The sequence below is a fragment of the Cynoglossus semilaevis genome, chromosome 1, assembly GCF_000523025.1.
Source record: "Cynoglossus semilaevis isolate Cse_v1.0 chromosome 1, Cse_v1.0, whole genome shotgun sequence".
NCBI classification, from domain to species: domain Eukaryota; kingdom Metazoa; phylum Chordata; class Actinopteri; order Pleuronectiformes; family Cynoglossidae; genus Cynoglossus; species Cynoglossus semilaevis.
The window spans coordinates 4,138,414-4,158,427 of NC_024307.1; the positions used below are offsets into that span (position 1 = coordinate 4,138,414).

Below are 20,014 nucleotides of genomic sequence, written 5' to 3' on the forward strand. Positions count from 1 at the left end.
GGAAAAGACGTCAAAAAAAAACGCTGTGGAACTCTGTGCTGGGGGTGTTGTGCCATGCAGAGATCTGTGGACAGGTTAATGAGAGCTGGCGTGCTGCGGAGCCTCTGTAGCCGTGCAGCAGCTTGTCTGGTAAGAGCAGCAGCCACATTCCTGAGAGATTGATAATTACCTACTGAGTAACTCCTCTCCCCAAATCTGCTTTCACCCCCCCAACACACACACACACACACCAAGCCCATATCTTCGTCGCAGTACAGTACAGTCTGGTACAGTACAGTCTGGTACAGTACAATCTGGTACAGTACAGTACGGTACGGTTCCAGCTCTGTTTCTGCTCCTCCTGAATTAACACCATAATAAACAAACTTCACTGTGACGACAAACCAACGTGATCAAACATTTAGTTCGACGACAACACGACGACAAAAAAACTGGCAATTTAATAAACCAACACAACTTGGAATGGAATGTTTTTAGTAAAAAAAAAAAAAAAAAAAAAGTCCTAAACCAAGTCCATGTGTTAGAGCTGGATTAACAACATGTCAGGTCAAGAAGAAGAAGAAGAAGAAGAAGAAGGAGGAGGAGGAGGAAGATCCACGGCAGAAAAAATAAAAAAGAATAAGACGTCAGAGTTACTTTGGGTTAGTATTACTGTAGTATTTATGAAGTGCTCCTGTGTATTTGCTGTCACATTGAGTGTGATATGTACTAGTTTTCAGTTATATATTTTTCTTTTACTAACAAAATGCATGTTGCTCACACTCCCATGCCTTTAGGGGGTGCTATAAACACAGTCTGACAGCTGCTACATATATTCCAGCACAACACAACCTTATTTAAAACATACAAGTACACATTTTAAAACCTTTTATATACACATATATATACACATATATGTATATACACTAGCTATTGAAGTAATCCATGCATTGTTGATGTAATTTAACAACATACACATTACGTTGAGTAGAAATCCCAAAATATTAGTCAAACATTTCGAAACCATTTTTCTACCCCTCTGCGATCACCCTGGGGTGGTGTGAACCCCCTGTTGAACACCTCCAATATAACTTACCTATAATAATGTTAACATTGCGACTACTCATTGATCCGATTGAGTCACTTCGGTCAAAAACACAACTCTTGTATTTATACTGTAATTATACTGCACATAAAAGTACACGCTGTCCTCAGGCCAAACAAATTTCACATTCCGAAACCGCTAGATTTGCAACTTGGCTAGCGCCGCAGTCGTCTGGAACACGTTCACAGGGATACAGATGTAAGGGTTATATTTTACGAACCATAACTGGGGCATATACTGTAGTACTGTTTATATTCATTCACTGTTGCAAAGATCGGGTCTGTGAATGAATCAGGCAGTACGAATCTATCAACAGAAAAGTCAAACCATATGTTTCCTAATAAAGAAGCACTTGCTTTTTGAAAGCGAGATCCTCAGATTAATTCTGCCGACCCCTGTTTCGTTCGTTCGTATATTACTGTGTCGAGGTGACCATCAGGTGCATCATGGGAAATTATCCACTTAACCTGTCTGGTTCATCTTTGCTAACATTTAAGGAATGACTCGGAGCTGTTAAAGAAGATCTCTGTCTTTCTTCAATTCCTGCCAGTGTATCAGCGCTGTGTTCAACTAAACAGGCCCAGTATTCACTCTGGGAGAGTAAAGTATTGAGTAAATAAAAACTAATTATCTCAATATTATTTCTTAGTGACATTTTTGCTAATGTAAAATAATTGACGGGGCTCAAACAATGATATTTATCAAATATTTTCTTTTAAATTCGATCATAAAAGACAGATGTTATTCACATTATTCTCTGTCGAAACAAACACATCAGTCATTCTGGAAGTGCGATAAAGAGTGGCTCCAAAAGGCGTAAACAGTTCCATCCTCCTGGACCTAACAGCCAAGTGTTTTTTCCTTCCTCCTCCTGTTGGTTTCACTTCTCACTCTGGAACACTGCGGGTTCCACTGCAGGCGACGTCTGCAGATTTCTTTCTTTCAGGTTCGACAGCCCGAGCGTCAGGCGCCTCAGCTGATCACAAATCATATTTAATAACAGGAATAACTCTATTACGGCCTGAAGAGTCACAGAGGAAGCTGCAGCCAGCGGCTGATGAAATTAGACCAGGGTGGATGAATGTATCAGCATCCGTCCATCCTCCCAGTGTTCAGTGTCACTGTCTCACCGAACGTCGAGTCTTTTTGACACGTGATCGTGGAAACGGTTGTTGATTTTTAAACAAACGTAAAGAACGATCTCCAAGTCTGGAAGTCAAAGCTGTATTTGTTTCTCTTCAGGAGAAAGTATTCAGTGGTAGAGACACACACAGACACAGACACACACACACACACACCGCTGTGAAGTCTCTTGTTTGTGTTACTTCAACAAGGTTGCCAGGGGTCCACGTCTGGACCGTAGCCTCTGAAAGAGCTTAAGACCCTTGAACTGACAGGTCAGCGTTGGGCATGAAAAAAAATTTTTAAAAAATAAAGAGGTTTTCAGCCTTCAGTGAAAGCAAACAGAGCCGGGGTTTAAAAATACATCCTGGCACTTTGGTGTTTCTACGGAGCCCGTGTCAAAACAAACACACACACAAAAAAAAACTCTACAGTTGTAGTGAGTTTCTCCTGGAGTCATGAGGGTCAGACGAAATAGTAGAGTGGATATAAAAAAAATACAATTAAAAAAAAAAAGTATCGAGTGGAAGTGACGTCTTCTACTGCATGGACGTTGACGAGTCACTCATTGGTCAATCACGTTGATTAACGACACGCTGTTGTCCTGCCGATCAGCTGTCAATCACTTACAACAGGTCGGCATCACACACACACACACACAAGGTCATAGGACCCAAAATTTGACGGGGGGGGGCAGGTCAGGAGCAGATAGATGGAGCGTACATGTGAACCAGTGGTTCTCCATTATCTTCTGTCATGCTCCCCCTTGAGGACAGAAATGTTTTCGCACCCCCCCCCCTCACCGACAAACACCCCCGTGAATTGAAATACTCTTGAAAACCTGATAACGTGTATATTTCTATCTGTACAAACCACTGTATGAGTTGCTGCCCCCTAGTGTCTGGAGGCTTTTTATCATTAAAGCTTAACAGCAGTGGTGGACACTAGGTGAGAAGTGCTGCTGTAAACTACGATAAACGACATGTAAAAGTGATGCATAAAAGGTAAAACGTTAAAGATGCTTTCCGCCGTTTTTACGCCATCTATTGGGGAAATGCAGGGATTGCAGGGAAAAGGCAGGAAGTATAATGGTAAAATATGAATTCATAACATAATTTGGAGCAGTTTGGCGGGTTTTGATTAAAAGGCCGAACGGGCCGCATCTGGCCCCTGGGCCGTAGGTTTGCCCAACACCAGTAGTTCCTGCTCCCACTGTAAACAAACTCTGCTGAACTCAAGGCTGAACTTGAACTTTTCTATCCGACTATCGGCCAAAGTCCATCAGACCTTCAACTCAACTCAGACACAGACCCTCAGCCGGTCCAGTCACCTCCCCCCCACACACCTCCACTTGCACCCGTGTGTTATCATTCCATCACATCTTCCCCAGACTGGACCATGTGACTCTCTCTCTCTCTCTCTCTCTCTCTCTCTCTAATGCTTACATAACACACCTGCAATCACCATGGGTACAAGCCCTGGCATGGCAGACTAGCTGAGGACGGAGCACCAGTATGTGACACACCCTTCTCAAACAAATGGCTGTGTCTCAGTTCTCATGTCTCACCTACCTCAAAGTACCAGAGGTAAACTTGAAGCCACTGCCGGAGCAGGGAAGAAAAAAAAAAGGAACAACAAGTGGTGACGCGGCCAAGTCACAAGTATTGCAAAAAAAAAAAAAAATTGATTCAAGGTTTGTTTTAGTCGTGTAAAGTTTAAAGTCCGGCTGCATCAGGCAAACACAGAGGAGGGTGAGGAGGGTGAGGAGGGTGAGGAGGGTGAGGAAGGAGGGAGTCACGTTATCTGTGTCAGGTTAATCAACAAGCACTGACTCCATTATAAGAGTTCCATTGATGAATGTAACGTGTCAACAACGCGGCAGCGTGGTGTTGCAGCAGTCATTAGTGCCAGGTCAGTGTCAGGGGAAATGACACAGTACTCCTCATTGTCACTCCAGCTCCACGGCTGTGAGAAGGAGCAGCTCAGGTCTTGAATTACCTGAGCTCAGGATCCCTCAAGGCCGGGCTCAGCAAATGTCCCACAACTAGTTTTTCATGCATGCCTCCACACACACACACACACACACACTCTCAGCCCAGTCCAAAGCATTTCACCTGAAACTCCAACTTTCACAAGTGAACACTCGTTTTCTTACAACACTGTCGTAAAAAAATGTCGTTTTTTTTCTTTATATATATACATATATATAAGTGCAGTTTTAACAACACGACACGATTCAACAGTTTTTGAGTCAATCCAGACTCGGTCTCTACTGTAGTCTGGTTCTTTTATTTAACTAAATTAAACGTATTTTTTACGAAACGACGTAAAATATGGAGTTAAGTTTGGGTCAAATCGAAACGTCAAAGTGTCATTCTGGTGCTCGTACCTTGTTAACGTGCAGAGTTTAAAGGGTTGGTTCAGCCTCTCTCCATTGGAAGCCGTTTTCCCGGTTCTGAGCTTCTTCTTCTTCTTCTTCTTCTTCTTCTTCTTCTTCTTCCCCAGATTCAAACTCTTAGCGTCCGGAGCGAAACTTCAGGTGTGACATTTCCGTGAAAAAAAAAACGCCTCAGGGAGAGAATCGAGAGCCGAGCACTGGATTTGTTGATTAACGCCGTGCGGAGTTTGGGTTCTTCAGCTCACGGCTGCGAACGCCGACTGAAACGGAGAGAAGTTCCCACTGTCCTCGACCTGTAGCTCCCACCTGGAGGAGGAGGAGAGGAGGTGGAGGTGGAGGGCGGGGAGGAGAGGGGGGAGAGAGGTGGAGGTGGAGGTGGAGGTGGAGAGCGGGGAGGAGAGGGGGGAGCGGAGGGCAGGAGGAGAAAGCGCAAAGTAGGAGTAGGAGTAGGAGGAAAGGAGGCAGAACTCAGGCTCAGGTGAGTCACTGATAGGCTGCGGACTGTGTTATTGAGGACATCTAGTGGCGATATGGTGGAACTGCATGTTACACTGAGGAAGTACGAATGAAATGTGTACATCAAGGGAGACTTGTGCGAGAAAAAAAATAGAAAAAGTTTAAAAAAAAGGAAGAAGAAAAAGGACGTTCTATTAAACTTAGATATTATGCAACTGCCATACATTACTGCCCTTTAACATAAACGTGAGATCGATTTATATTTATTGTAATAATTGTTAAATAACACATTAAACTTATTATTAAAATTATTAATTTATCTGTTCATTATTATTATTTTATAAAATGTATATTAAGTAACAGACCTTAAACATTTTAACAAAATATTTTAGCTTTTAAACAACAATAATTATAATACTATTAACACTAATAATAACTATTAAAATATATGACATTAATATATGTTTAAATATCTTAGAGCAGATGTGTCGGGTCATGTGACCGATACTGTACTGCAGTGCACTTTAAAAGGTCAATTCGAGGAACATTGTGTCGGTAATGTGTGGTTGGGCTTCAGTGAACAACTGACTGATTAATTACTGGATTGATTGGTACGGCATGATTGACGATGTACTTTGCAAAAAGAAAAACTGTTAACTTCAAACACTCCTGGGTTTTTGTTTTAAGCAGTTGTTGACTTGATTAACTCAGTCGTGAACTTTACATTTACGTTTTAGGAACATGTGAATCAGGGTTGTCAAACTCACATTCACACTGGGCCAAAATTAAAAACTGGGACAGAGTCGTGAGTCAAAAACTGAATATTTGTTGAAAAATTGACTGCAACTGAATCTGGATCAACCAAAGCTTAATATTATAAACACATGAGAAATTAAATTGGAAATAAAACACACATCAGTGGTATTTGTCTCTTTACCTGTAGCCTTTCCCGTTCCTTTTTAATGCCAATCTTTTTTTTTCACAGGCCAACAACAAAAAAACAGAATGTATTTGCTATAACAGCACATACTTCACTAATACTACAAACCCTGCCAGTATATATGGGCTGTATACTGACGGACCAACACATTTGATATGATCTCGCGGGCCAAATTTAATTAAACCGCGGGCCTGAATTGGCCCCCGAGCCTCATGTTTTCACGCCCAGCGACCGACATCGGGTAAATTGATAACGCCCCGAGCCTCATGTTTTCACGCCCGGGGACCCACACCCGGTAAATTGATAAAGTGTACATATTTGTCTGTACAAACCACTGTATGAGTTGCTGCCACCTAGTGACTGAAGGCCTGTTGTCGTTCAAGCATTACAGCAGTGGTACACTGCACTATATTCAAGCACTACAGCAGTGGTACACTGCACTAGACTAACGAGGAAAAGGTCATTCCCATACCGGGAGTCGAACCCGGGCCGCCTGGGTGAAAACCAGGAATCCTAACCGCTAGACCATATGGGAGTTGACAACCGATATCTTGGTGTATGTATCTCTCTGTGTACTTTGTGTACCTGTACCGGACTCCACGGACCGACAGGAAGTGTCTGCAGACGCCTGGTACTCTTTCTCAGACTCACAGAAAACACAGTGTGTGTAAATATAGTCGCTCCGCTCGTGGCTGACAGTCAAACTCGCTGGGACGAATCCAGAGCATGTGGCCCAGTCCGCCCTGAGCGGTGACACACTTCGGGGTCCCGTGTGGACCGAGAGAGTCTTAGATCGACTTTCCCTCGTGCCCCAGCTGTTATTAATAAACACGGAGCGTTTCTGAAGACAGACCCTGTCAGACCGAGTCCTCCGTCCTCCGTCCTCCAACACCGAACCGCACCGCGATCATCGCCGCCCTCAGACGAAGTAGGTACCGTTGTTGTTTCTGATTTTAATTTGATCAAGTCGGCGTTGCCATGACAACAAAGTATTTTAGGCTCCTCGTGTTTTGTTTATTGGGCCACATTTGAGGCTTGGTGACCTCATCAAGTTGACGGCAACACTGATTGCCTTTGTTGTGTTGATAAAACAAAGTGAAAGTCTTGAAAATTTATTATTTTTAAAATTGGGAATTCTCTCATCCCGACCACTTTTGGTCCTCAGCTGATGGACAATGACGGGACAATAGTTCATGGAGAAGACGCGGCGTCTCCCGAGGACTCTTCCTCGAGGTCGGTGATGATGATGATGATGATGAAGGACAGCTTTCACACGGACTCTGAAACGGAGACGTCCTTCCGTCTGGACGAGCCCGCTCCAGCGCCTCCGCCACCGTCGGACCGAGCCGTGCTGGAGAACCTGGGGAGGCTGTTTGAACACTGCATCCAGCAGGTGTCCAGCCTGGAGAAGGAGAGGGACGAGCTGATCCAGCAGCTGCTCTGCCTGCAGGAGCCTTTGCTGCGGATCGTGCAGCACCTGAGGGCGAAGGTGGTGGACGCTCAGAGGCTGCTGGCCCTGACGCAGCAGGACTACAGGGCCGTGTCCGAGGAGGTGCAGCAGGTGAAGAGGAAGCTGTTCGCTGTGGCCAGAGACTGCATCCAGAGCCAGGTGACGCTGGCCGCACAGGAGTACGAGGTGGCCCAGTCGGCTCTGACGCAGGTACGAGGCTCTGGATTCAGGACACACACGTGGGCTGGTACCCATGTGACGGGGCCGCACGGGTGGTGTCGCTGTTTAGTTAAGGTCTAACCATATATGCTTTACTGGTTAGAAAGGTAGATGGATCGATCGACGTAAGGAAGGAAGGAAGGAAAGAAATGGAACGATGAATTGGTGACTGGATAGAGGGAATAAAAGATGGACGGGATGATGGATTATAATGGAAACAAAAGAAAAGAGGAGAGGAAGAAATAATTAAAGCAGGATAGATAAATGGATGGATGGATGAATGGATAGATAACTAAGGGAGTAAGTAAGGAAGAAAGAATGGAAGGAACAAAGGGAAGGAGGAAGGAAAGATGATAGAAGGATAGTTAAACAAGTATGTAATGTACTTTATTGATCCTATACTTGGTAGATCTTTCTTAACAGGCAGCCCCGGAAGGCACCAAGTATGTAGTTCCTCTGGGAATTGAACCCAGGACTCACTGTTCTATGTTTCCAAGGCGGGAAACCGACAAGATATAAAAACAGGGACCTGGACCCTGAACTCTCAGATTAAACGTCTGACGCTCTACCGACTAAACTAATTGGGCACAAAAGTGACTAGGCCCCAGCGAGAGTTGAACTCGCGACCCCTGGTTTACAAGACCAGTGCTCTAACCGCTGAGCTATGGAGCCAGATAGAGATGCAGGTAGATAGGAGGAAGGAAAGGTGATAGAGGATGGTTTTGTTTGAAAAAATAAATGAAATTCTTCCTTCTGATAGTTAAACAAGTATGTACTTTATTGTTCCTATACTTGGTAGATCTTTGTTAACATGCAGCCCCGGAAGGCGCCAAGTATGTAGTTCCTCTGGGAATTGAACCCAGGACTCACTGTTCTATGTTTCCAAGGCGGGAAACTGGGAAAGATATAAAAATCACCCAAACAGGGACCTGGACCCTGAACCCTCAGATTAAACGTCTGACGCTCTACCGACTAAACTAACTGGGCACAAAAGTGACTAGGCCCCAGCGAGAGTTGAACTCGCGACCCCTGGTTTACAAGACCAGTGCTCTAACCGCTGAGCTATGGAGCCAGATAGAGATGCAGGTAGATAGGAGGAAGGAAAGGTAGATAGAAGGATGGTTTTGTTTGAAAAAATAAATGAAATTCTTCCTTCTGTCTTCGTACAGTACAGTACATTACAGTATAGTACAGTACAGTACATTACAGTATAGTACAGTACAGTACATTACAGTATAGTACAGTACAGTACATTACAGTATAGTACAGTACAGTACATTACAGTATAGTACAGTACAGTATAGTACAGTACAGTACAGTGTTTTTGTTCTTGTCAATCCCTCCGTAGGAAGAACTCAAGGCCCAAATCCAAAATCTGATTCAGGAGTTGTCCCAACTCAAGGATGTCCACAAGAACCAGCTGAGTACCATGAGGGACCAGAACAGTAAACAGTTCTGCAGACCCCGCGCCATGAGCGACGTCGGCCTCTGTCGCCAGTCGTCCGTCCGACTCCAGCGGAGGCTCAGCGGCAGCGTGAGGGCGCTGGAGAGTTACTACGAGCCCCGGCTCCTGGCCCTGCTGAAGAGGAGGCAGTTTGGAGAGGAGGCCATGAGGAAGTACCGGGAGCAGGCCAAGGACCTGAGGAGCAGGCTGGGCCCCCTGAGGGAGGAGTGTCAGAAGCTGGAGGTCCAGAGGTCCTGTCTGCAGCAGAGGATTTTTCTGATGGACAGGGAGAGAAAGGACAGCAACGAACGACACAAGGTAACGAACGACACGGTACTAGAGGAAACGGGGGAAAAAAGTGAGACGTAATGGTTTGACTTTTTCCCTCAGGAAACTGTGGAGACTTTGAGAGAAACTCTGAGGGAACTGGAAATAGAGTCTGAAGTCCAAAGAACATCTAGAAAACATCTGGAGACTCTTAAGGACGGCCTCCTGACAGACCTGACGTTTCTGAGGTACGGTACTGACCCGATCTCTGATTTGACTTCATCCTCAGGAGGAACGGATTAACAACAGGGGTGTCTGATATTAATTTTTTGGCGATGCCTAATACGCCGTTATTGTCCAAACACTTAATTTCCGATTCCGATATCAACCGATACCGATGTAGTGGAGCAGTGATGGCCTGGTGGTTAAGGAAGTCAAGTGCCGCCTGCTCACTAAGGTAATGGATTAAAGCAGAGTTTCTCAATTATTTTCTGCCCCCTAGTGGAAAGAATGAAAAATACTACTAAGGGCCTGGTAACATTTATTTTTTATCTGTACAAACGACTATATGAGTTGCTAGTTCCAGCATTCCGCATACAATCCCCTGATTATTAAAAATGCTGCAATGCTGCCATCTAGTGACTTTCACTTTCATATACAGCTATTTTTCACATCATTTGGCAAAACCTAAGCATTGCGTTATCAGGTTTTCATTATCAGAGGAAAAACTGATAACAATTCTTACAGATATTTCATGATTATGCTAATATCGGGCCGATATTATCGGACATCCCTAATTAACACACATCTTATTTTACAGAAGCGGTGACGAAGCTAACAAACGCACCACCTAATCCAAAAAGATTACAGAAGAAGTCCTTCATCCTGACGTCAACACAAGACCAAAGCAGGACAATATATGTTCTCCGTTAATCAGCTGATACTAAACACTTTTAAATCATGACAAAAGGAGCATTAATTCAGGCGTGGGACATTATTTGATTTCACTGAATTACTCTGAAGAGTATTATTTATTTACTGCAAATAATGTTGTTTTGTGAAAAAAGAGGCAGAACAATTAAATACTCTTCCACAAGGTGGCAGCAGATGGTTAGAAAAACTAAAAAGAAACTCAGAACTATGAAAGATTTTCCTGTCTTCCTTCAATGTGTCAGCACTGTGTTCAACTAAACAGGATTATGGAGTATGTTAGAGGTGGGGTCCCCAACCCCTGGTTCAGGGACCAGTGTTGGTCCGCAGGTCGTTCGGTACCAGGCCGCAGTGAAAAAATGTACTCATTTACTTCATTCCAATAGTATCCAGTCATATCCCTTTAATGTTTTTATTCAAAGATAATCTGTCAATGTCAAAAAAAAAACAGATGGATAGAAAAATTTAAAATGTAATGATCCTTCAACCATGGTGCGGTATTACTGGTCCACAGTAACGGCTGATACGGTTTGACTGGTCCTTGGTACAAAAAACTCAACACGTCAGAAGTGCACCAACTTTTCCGGGAAGGCAATAATAGGTGACACCAGAGAGCAGGATATTTAATGTAAATATTTTATTATGAATATACTTAAGTTCACAAGAAATCTGATGTAGCACAGGAAAAAGACTGAGAAAGGAACAAAAACAGTCAGGTGGAAAATCGCTACTACAAATACCAAACCGGAAAGAAAAAAAGGAAAACCTACAGTATGTACAATTTTGATAAAATCGGTCTGTGGAGAATGGTTTTTCAAAACTAGGGGAGAAGATACCAACTGCTGGAAGTTTGATGGTTCTCCAGACGACACGAGAATGAGTTTGAAGAACTAAAAGGCTAAAAATCTGACAAACACAGACTGTCTTTAAATACGTCACGACATGATGATGATGATGATGGTGGTGATGAAGATGCAGCATTTTATGATTTTTTTGTTTCATCAATTTTCTACAAAACCACTGCTGCCCCAAAATGTATCTTTTTAAAAAGACATAACTCCCTATTCACCCAAACTGGAAAAGTGATCAACGGTCACCGAGCCGGTCAAACCGGGAAGAAACTGGCCTCATGCCTGGACCTCAGAATCTGTAGCACCTTCTGGGTCCTCGTCGTTGTAGATGTTTTCAGCCTGTGGATGGAACAGTGTGACAGGAAGTCTTCAATCAAAGAGTGTTTGGTGATTTTATCTTTAAAAAAATTAAGTCAGAGTCGGTACAACAGAACTCTCACCATCTGCCACACTTGCATGATGTTGTCCTCCGACACGGAGCAGATGACCCAAGGCTCGTTGGGGTTCCAGGAGAAGTCTGAGATTTTGGCTGTGTGTCCTCCGTGAATGAACTGAGGACAAGAGGAAGAGGTTTGACAACAGCACTGACAGAAAAAAAATACAAAAAAACGAACAGACTGAAATAAGCGAGAAACTGGAGAAACTGACCAGCAGCTCAGGAGGACCGTCCTCAGCATCTTCAGGAGACTGTTCCTCTCCGATCTTACTGAGGTCCCACACATTGAGCCTCCTGTCGGTGCCACTGGAGGCCAGGATGGTCTCGTTATGAGGAGACCACTGGACCTGTGAAAGTGATGATGACCAGATGTTAGACTGAAGTGACGCATAAAATGATTAGGGCTGAAAATCTGTTCAAATTTATATTTATTGTGAAGACTCAACATCACTAAATATAATAATAATAATAATAATTTGAATTTGCTAGGAATCGAACACAGGACTCTCTGCTCACTGCTTGTGAGGCAGGTGAGTTATCCGCTACACTAGTAGAACCACTAAACCGCAAATGTGACAGAAAACTACATTTCCTACAAAAATAAATAAATCCTGGCACGGGGGCCAAATAAGGTCCAAAAAAATCCCCAAATCTGGCCCTTGAAAATATACTAAATGGGATAAATGTAAAGTTTTCTCTAAATTATTGAAATACTTAAGAAAAACTTAAGAAAAAAAAATAATTGTACTGCACTTTAGCACAGTACAGTTTTTCTATGTTCAACAGCACATACATCTTTCTTCAACTGAACATTTTCTCCAATGAAATGATGGTGGCCCACAGCTCTTTTGAGACCCCTGCTGTATACTAAAGGTATTGCAGTACAGGAAATAAAGCCGTCTGAGAGAGGATTTGAAAAAAGATCCAACCGTACCTGGAAGATCTCGTCTTTGTGTGACTCAAACGAGTGCAGCTTCAGTTTCAGGTTCCTCAGATCCCAAAGAGCCACGGTCTGGGAAAATAAAATCTGTCACACTCTCACCAAGACCAGATGTTTTTTTAGTTTAACTGTGAGGAAACTGGACACAGAGATTGAACCCACCTTATCTGCGGAGCCGGTGGCCAGGATGAACTCACTGTAAGGATTGAAGGACAGGCAGTTGACCTCGGCAGTGTGGGCGTCCACTGCGTGGCTGGGCTTGGAAGTGTTGTTGGACCGCGTGTCCCAGCTGCAACAAAAAACACTTTTGTTCAAGACTTGAGCGACCAGACGGACAGCGGTCGCCTGAGTTTTAATTTCAACTCACATCATTAGTTTCTGGTCGTCAGCCACGGAGCCAAACAGCGACTCGTGGAGCAGATGCCAGGAAACGTCTTCCACCACGGCAGTGTGGCCTGTGAAAATGGTCTTGGCGTCCACGATCTTCCCCTCCTTGGGCACCGTGCTGATGTCCCACAGGCAGATGGTCTGTAACAGGAAGTAGACACAGTCAGTAACACGTGCTAGAAACCAAAACAACGGCAGAAGAGCAGAGAAGGGCCGACGGCTCACATGGTCATCAGAGGCGCTGAGAAGACAACCACTGAGGTTGGGGTTCCAGGAGAGGCCGTAGCCCTCCTTCTGGTGTCCTCTCAGACGCAGGTCGGGGGTGCACTCTCCTGAAGGGTCTTCGGTGAATACATAAAATTAACACTCTTACACATCTTTGGTTAATTTTTAGATGTTAAAAACAACACTACAAATGACAGATTTCCTTTAAATCGTACCAGGCTTGGAGGGATGCTTTGTGTAATCAAATACCAACACGTCACTGGTGGGGGTTTTAGTGGCAATGATGCAGGGATTCTGAGGCATGTAGCGAGCTCTGTTCACCTCGCCCTCGTGGTTGATCTTGATCTCAATTTCTATTTTACCACTAACAGATCCAAAGCCTCCAAACTCTGAAATAAAGAACAACTTGCGCATAAATTTGTCCTGGAAAATAGTACGTAAAAAAATAGGAGTTAAAATAGAAAACACAGCCGATCCTAGCAGGCATTTGAACACAGGTTATAAATACAGTATGAACATGTGCGGTGAGCAAAATAAAATGAAAAATAAAATGAATACAAACAAACAAACAAACAAACAAACAAACAAACAAACAAACAAACAAACAAACAAACAAACAAACAAACAAACAAACAAACAAACAAACAAACAAACAAACAAACAAACAAACAAACAAACAAACAAACAAACAAACAAACAAACAAACAAACAAACAAACAAACAAACAAACAAACAAACAAACAAACAAACAAACAAACAAACAAACAAACAAACAAACAAACAAACAAACAAACAAACAAACAAACAAACAAACAAACAAACAAACAAACAAACAAACAAACAAACAAACAAACAAACAAACAAACAAACAAACAAACAAACAAACAAACAAACATACATACCCATGTTTTCTGAAGCATTAAAGATTTCAGATGACTTATTAATTCACGCAGATGAACCACCAGCCACAACAACATCCTTATATGAGAACTTCACTACAGCTTGATTTGAATTGAATTGAATTGATTTGAGGAAGCGTGCCGGCTCACCTCCTTTCTCGCTGTCGTAGTGGGAAGCATCGAACTGAGCGTCGTCGTTGGGAAGCTGCACGCTGGCGATCACAAGGTGATTCTGCTCGTCGGAAGTGTGAGTGCCCAGAACCAACCGATGGACGCTGTAGTCCTTACCCTCCGGCCTGTTGGGAGCAACAAACATCACAACAAATATGAAAGAGCTCCTGGTTGAGGCTGTTCCTGGAAACAGATCCGTTTGGATTGACATGTTTTTTTTTTTGGATGGATGGCAAAAAAAAAAACAATCAATCAATTGAAAACATTTTTTTTTGCACAGACAGCTGCATTAGGAAAACACTCCTCAACAGAGAACACGTTTCAAACAAAATAAACAGAATTGTTTCTCATTTTAAAGTAGGGATGTCCGATAATATCGTCCAACCGATTTTATCGGCCGATATGAGCACAATTACGAAATGTCAGTAAGAATCATTTACGCTTTTATCCTTTAATAATAATAATTTGATCTTTATAGATCCCATATTTGGGAATTTTTTTTAAATAAAAAACACATTTGTACTATATTGATCCCATATTTGGGATTTTTTTAAAAATAAAAAACACATTTGTACTACACTGTTAACAGGCTGCCCCTAGCAAGCACCAAGCATATGGTTCCTCTGGGAATCAAACCCAGGACTCTCTGCTTCCAAGGCAGGGGTGCTAACCGCTACACTATGGAGCTGACCAAAATGTGCTGTAAACCCAATAACCCATGATGATGTGGCCTAAAAAAAAGTTTTGAAGTGAAAGCAAATTATTGTCAAACCACTGCACACAATGAGAATGTGTGCATTGTTGGCTGCACATATGGGTATGGCTTAATATTGGAATAGGAAATAAGTGTTTCAACGGATATCTGCAAAAAAGCTAATACCGGACATCCCTATGTTAAATTCCCATCTACGTCCATCCACGAGGGCATGAGAGCGGACACTCACCTGGTGACGTCCGGCAGCCACTGGGCAGTGAGGCTGGGCCACTCCAGGGCATGGGTCATGACCAGGTCATAGAGAAAAGGAGTGTTCTTCTTCCAGATCTTGTACTCCTCATTGATCACCCTCTCCTCCACTGCGTCGTCAAAAGCGGCTGCAGCAAAAGCATTTAAGAAAAAAGAAGATTGTTAACATTAAAACTGCGTCGTCAAAAGCGGCTGCAGCAAAGCATTAAAAAAAAAGAAAAAAAAATTCTTAACATTAAATTTTACACAAACTACACGTACAAGATAAATACTAATGATATTTCCGTGGCTATAAAAAAGGTCATATGACAAAGTTAGATTTGTATCGTACAAACTTAAAATTACTAGACGAATTGGACACATTTGAAACAAAGTTAGATTTGTATCGTACAAACTTTTTATGGTACAAACTTAAAATTTCTAGACGAACTGGACACATTTGAAGCAAGCATGTCAAATTTGGAGAATGATGGATGATGCGGACAACTCTAGTCGGAGGGAAAATTGTGTCATACTGAGCAAAAGTTTTTTTTAAACGTTTTATTTGTATAATTTCCACTATTTTCCACTACTTTTCAAGCAAAAACAAAGGTTAACAAAAATAACACATGATTACATTTAAAGAAAATAAACTATTTACTTGTATTCCAAGGTCTTAGTTTCTATTTCTATCTCTGTTTTTGTAAGGAAGTGGCACAAATGGATTTCAATGAGTCCAATCCATGACATTTGCCTTTTCTGTGATATTTCATTAGTTTAGAAAAATGCTTTTAGTAAATAAGTAAGTCTTAAAAATGTTACATTTTTAAAATGTTTGTTATCTACCAGTGCAGGGTTGGAGTGGACGACACTTTCGTTGTTTCAGTTGTCCTGGTAGACCTGACAAATTGCAGATTAATTTTTAATCTAGACCAGAGGTCTTTGTTTTATTAAACATAGTGTTGAACTACAACGTTTGAACTTTTGTTTCTTACTCGGATTCTTTACACTGAAAAATGTTTGGGTAAGATGAGTTAAAATTCGGTTTTCTTAAAGGTAAACATTTTCCCCTGAAGTCTAAAGGCTTCTGCAAGTGACAGCACAAACTTTGACAGGCATGAATTCAAAGGTACATTTGGGTTTTTAATTCATTTTGCATGTTTAGCATAGCACCCAGGCACATCATTGGTCTTGACTGGGACTCATTGGAAAAGTCGGTCCTTAAAGGAGGGCTGATCATTTTGGAGTTCTGTGCAAAACCAATGGCAGTTTGTAAAGTAAATAATAAGAGGCTCCTCACCTACTCTGATACGTTGCCCAATACAATTTTGAACACTTTACGTTACACTACGTTAATTTTGAATTACACGCAATGCATCACAAAATTATAAATTATTTAAGTCCAACAATTGTATTTGGAAGTATCGAATTCGCGAATTTGGTTCAGTGTTTCGACATGCTGACTTACAGCTAAAAAAATATTAAAGTTGAAAACAAAAGGGTTCTTTAACATCACAATGAAGTGTTAATAGCCCGCACTTGGTGTCTCTTCGCGTTAAGTGCGGGGGATTCCACACTTTTGTACAAAGATAAAAACCACTAACCAGCCAAACGGGTTTTTTTGAATGCATCAAAGTTATCCGTGAAGTGCGTGTAACAAACCCCCGCACTTGTGAAATTAAAACCCCGTTGAGCAGCATGTAAGCGGCTAACCTTAGCTCGTAGCTAACAGGCTGCTGTCTAACAATGAAAAGAGACACTGGCCGGCGCGCCAACCACAGCCACACTGTACAGACTCACACTTCGCGCCACTCTTCACTTCACAGTCACACTTAGTTTTCTGAATGTTACTCTTACCGTCTTTATCGGCCATTTCGTAGCAGTCAAGTTGCTGAAGCGGGAAAATATTAGTATTTTCCGGGAGGGAAGCGCTCTGAACACACCACGAAGGAAAGCAATGGCGCCAACTCCATAGAACGCCAACAACCAATCGGTGTTCAGTCTTACAGACAGGAAGTCATTGTTGTGACGTAGAACTACATCCAGTAGCGACTTCGTTGTGGCTATCTGCTTGTTGTAGCACCAGTAATGGTAGTGTCTATTCGTTTCTATTTTTAATAGGTAAAACAAACTTTTAACATCAATGAACGACCGTGAGTTAGATCTGACTCGGGCACAGGAAGCTGTCAAGTCGAAATATCCTCCAATTAACAAGAAATATGAATGTAAGTTTGGAGTTCTGATTAGAAATGTAGCAATATGCTGTTCTGTAAATGTGACAACTCATATATTGTCGACGTTCTGGCTTCGTTCTCTCGTAACTTTGAGTCTGATTTTGTGACATAAGAACAAGTAATGTATCATATTTGTTTACTTCTCTTCGATTATAGTCGTACAACCACAATTGTCCTAATGGAGTTTTTGGCAAATATAACAGGAGTACAGATCAAAACAGATTGATGTTCCTCCAGTCTTCGCTGGTTGTAAATGACAACACAAACGGCAGTTTTGTCTCCTTCAAACTCGGCAATGAGAAGAGCCTGAAAGGCATTCCATTGAATTGAGTTGATCAGCGATCACTCCAGTGCTTGTTTGTAACAGAGGGAACCACGTGACACCATACTGTACAATCAGTGAGCTCAATACGCAGAGGATAAAGGGCATAATTACTGACTCACTGATTACTTTTATGTCTTCTGTAATGTTTTTTTTACTTGAATTAAATGATTTAACTTAACTCCAAATAGAAACAAAATTGTTATTATTGTACAAAAACACCAAAAGCATTGGCAAAATTCTAACTTGAAGAAACTAGTGTATATGTGTTTGGCTGAAGTCCAAGCAATTACTACTGTAATTAATTTACTTCTCTATCCTTTAAATATCCCGTCCATATACAGTCACCTTAAAATCCTGTTATAACTGAAAACAACCTTCATTTTTTTTACAGATTTGGATCACACAGCAGATGTACAGTAAGTACGGCTTTATTTTACTTTGTAATTTTCTCACGTGCTTTGTCTCTTTTTTTTTTATCTGAGCACATGTTTCATTTCAACAGAATTCACTCCTGGGGGGGAAGTCTGGAAGAAGCCTTTGAGCAGTGTGCCATGGGCATGTTTGGCTACATGACAGACACAGAGACGGTTGAACCGATCGACACAGTTGAAGTGGAATCAGAGGGTGAGGATCGTTGCCCGATCAATTTATCCGATGCCATTGATTTTACATCAACATGTTTTGTTTTGTTTTTCTTGCAAAAGGTGAAGACATGGAGTCACTTCTCTTCCACTTCCTCGACGACTGGTTATACAAATTTAGTGCGGATCTCTTTTTTATTCCCAGGGTGAGTGTGACAGACACTGGTCATATCCTGTTCATTACATTGTGGTTGATACCATAACACAACATTGGTGTCTGAATTACTGATGAATTCATGATTTGTGCAGCCACACAGAATGAATTGATAATAACAGAAAATAAACTCTAACTGATGATTCTTCTAATGACAGGAGGTCAAAGTTGTGCACATTGACAGAATGCGCTTCAGGATTCGCTCCATCGGGTAAGTCTTAATACTTACTTATTATAGTGCGATGGTTCAGTAACACTATAATAATAATAATTAGACAACTACCATCAGACTTCTGAATTCTATCATTACCATTGAGTGTTGAATCCTGCTCTACATCAACCCTGTTTCTCTTGCGATCATTAAAGGTGGGGGGAGGAGTTCTCTTTGGAAAAGCACCCACAGGTAAACTGGTGAAGCAAGTTAACTGAGAGAGAGTATTGTGTGAAGTCAGTCACTCGTAACAAACATGTGTCCCCAAATTTCATTGCAGGGAACGGAGGTGAAGGCCATCACGTACTCCGCGATGCAGATCCACGACAAGGAAAAACCGGAGATATTTGCTATCATCGACATCTGAATGTTGGAACTGGAGGACTGACGATGGAAGTAGTTTTTCTTTTTTTTATCCAAGGCACTGTTTTTTAACCTGTGAGAAATGGGTTTGTACTATTGTTAATAGTTTGACAGAGTACTCTGATCATCACAGGTTATAGACTAATAAAAAAACAAAATTAGTTTATAAATCGGAAAGGTTGCATATCTGCTTTAAGACATACAGATAATTATAAAGGAGTTTATTTTTTTACTTGCAAATTATGTAAGTCTTTTGTAAAATAATTTTGAACTTATACAGATGTCCTATGAACTACTGTAAATAAATCAGATAATCTCTTATAATTCTCTTTGTCTGGATTACTTTGGTTGCTGCTGTTTCTCTTTTGTGTGACCTCGTTATATTATATTTTGCAACTATAATGATGCTGAATAAATAATTTCAAAGTACAAAAAAACATATTTGACTTGTTAATCTACCAAAATCACTACTGACAGAGCAAAATTAAATGTTTTACGCTGTGGAGAAAAAAAAAAGATGACAGTTACAGGATAACAGGATAATGATATGCTAATGCTATCAACTGGTGGACTACATTTTTCCCCTGAGGACACAGGGGTAGCATTAGGCTGTTAAAGTCAGTGTTTATGATAAACTGCTTATTTTTTTATTTTTATTTTTTTTCAAAGAGGTCACCAACCTTTTTTTTTTTTTTTTTCAAAGAGGTCACCAACCATTAGGGTGTCCTTGGGGGACGAAATACTATGAAAGCTCTCGTTGGTTATAATTAAACGTGGCCATAATACATTGTGCATTATTTGAAAAGGTATTTTTGAACATGGCACTGGGTCAACTTAGATACACAGAAATACTTTTTGTTTTTTGTTCTTTACACTATATATATGCGTGGAGATACACAGAAATACTTTTTGTTTTTTGCACTA

The 20,014-nt window shown here is 41.6% G+C and overlaps 4 protein-coding genes and 3 non-coding genes across 7 annotated transcripts in view; 2 read left to right on the plus strand and 5 right to left on the minus strand.

Annotated features, from left to right (window-relative positions):
* LOC103391107 (uncharacterized protein KIAA1522) overlaps positions 1-4,947 on the minus strand; it is a 33,444-nt gene extending 28,497 nt beyond the window's left edge. The window contains exon 1 of the mRNA XM_025059834.1: positions 4,596-4,947. The gene's annotated coding sequence lies outside the window, so the exon portion shown is untranslated. The remainder of the gene's footprint in view (positions 1-4,595) is intronic.
* Positions 4,948-5,001: 54 nt separating this feature from the next.
* On the plus strand, positions 5,002-10,567 carry LOC103390967 (syncoilin-like). Its single transcript, XM_008327097.3, has 5 exons — positions 5,002-5,082; positions 7,166-7,660; positions 9,018-9,431; positions 9,504-9,628; positions 10,201-10,567. The coding sequence occupies exons 2-5, from the start codon at positions 7,169-7,171 to the stop codon at positions 10,232-10,234; spliced, it is 1,065 nt and encodes a 354-aa protein (XP_008325319.1). The 5' UTR covers positions 5,002-5,082; positions 7,166-7,168; the 3' UTR covers positions 10,235-10,567.
* trnae-uuc (transfer RNA glutamic acid (anticodon UUC)) lies at positions 6,464-6,535 on the minus strand. The gene has a single exon. It is a non-coding gene; the product is annotated as a tRNA-Glu (tRNA).
* Positions 8,269-8,341, minus strand: trnat-ugu (transfer RNA threonine (anticodon UGU)). Its single transcript has one exon. It is a non-coding gene; the product is annotated as a tRNA-Thr (tRNA).
* trnat-ugu (transfer RNA threonine (anticodon UGU)) lies at positions 8,669-8,741 on the minus strand. The gene has a single exon. It is a non-coding gene; the product is annotated as a tRNA-Thr (tRNA).
* Positions 10,568-10,930: 363 nt separating the features above from the next.
* LOC103390756 (histone-binding protein RBBP4) lies at positions 10,931-17,166 on the minus strand. The gene is made up of 11 exons (XM_008326863.3): positions 17,020-17,166; positions 15,164-15,311; positions 14,199-14,344; positions 13,365-13,538; positions 13,150-13,265; positions 12,905-13,065; positions 12,700-12,826; positions 12,532-12,609; positions 11,810-11,944; positions 11,602-11,712; positions 10,931-11,500 (listed from the first exon to the last, which is right to left on the minus strand). Exons 1-11 carry the CDS (start codon positions 17,033-17,035, stop codon positions 11,438-11,440), a joined length of 1,275 nt encoding a protein of 424 aa, XP_008325085.1. The 5' UTR covers positions 17,036-17,166; the 3' UTR covers positions 10,931-11,437.
* A 14-nt stretch (positions 17,167-17,180) lies between these two features.
* On the plus strand, positions 17,181-19,414 carry zbtb8os (zinc finger and BTB domain containing 8 opposite strand). Its single transcript, XM_008326978.3, has 7 exons — positions 17,181-17,387; positions 18,113-18,137; positions 18,224-18,345; positions 18,426-18,508; positions 18,675-18,727; positions 18,883-18,919; positions 19,008-19,414. The coding sequence occupies exons 1-7, from the start codon at positions 17,306-17,308 to the stop codon at positions 19,092-19,094; spliced, it is 489 nt and encodes a 162-aa protein (XP_008325200.1). The 5' UTR covers positions 17,181-17,305; the 3' UTR covers positions 19,095-19,414.
* The last annotated feature ends 600 nt before the right edge of the window (positions 19,415-20,014 follow it).

Coding starts and splice junctions, on each gene's coding strand:
- LOC103390967 (XM_008327097.3), top strand. CDS start 7,169: ATGGACAATGACGGGACAATAGTTCATGGAGAAGACGCGGCGTCTCCC. Junction 7,661..9,017: donor CCCAGTCGGCTCTGACGCAG/GTACGAGGCTCT, acceptor ATCCCTCCGTAG/GAAGAACTCAAGGCCCAAAT. Junction 9,629..10,200: donor ACAGACCTGACGTTTCTGAG/GTACGGTACTGA, acceptor CTTATTTTACAG/AAGCGGTGACGAAGCTAACA.
- LOC103390756 (XM_008326863.3), bottom strand. Junction 11,713..11,809: donor ACGGTCCTCCTGAGCTGCTG/GTCAGTTTCTCC, acceptor TCTTGTCCTCAG/TTCATTCACGGAGGACACAC. Junction 11,501..11,601: donor TCATGCAAGTGTGGCAGATG/GTGAGAGTTCTG, acceptor TTCCATCCACAG/GCTGAAAACATCTACAACGA.
- zbtb8os (XM_008326978.3), top strand. CDS start 17,306: ATGAACGACCGTGAGTTAGATCTGACTCGGGCACAGGAAGCTGTCAAG. Junction 17,388..18,112: donor AATTAACAAGAAATATGAAT/GTAAGTTTGGAG, acceptor TTTTTTTTACAG/ATTTGGATCACACAGCAGAT. Junction 18,920..19,007: donor CTTTGGAAAAGCACCCACAG/GTAAACTGGTGA, acceptor ATTTCATTGCAG/GGAACGGAGGTGAAGGCCAT.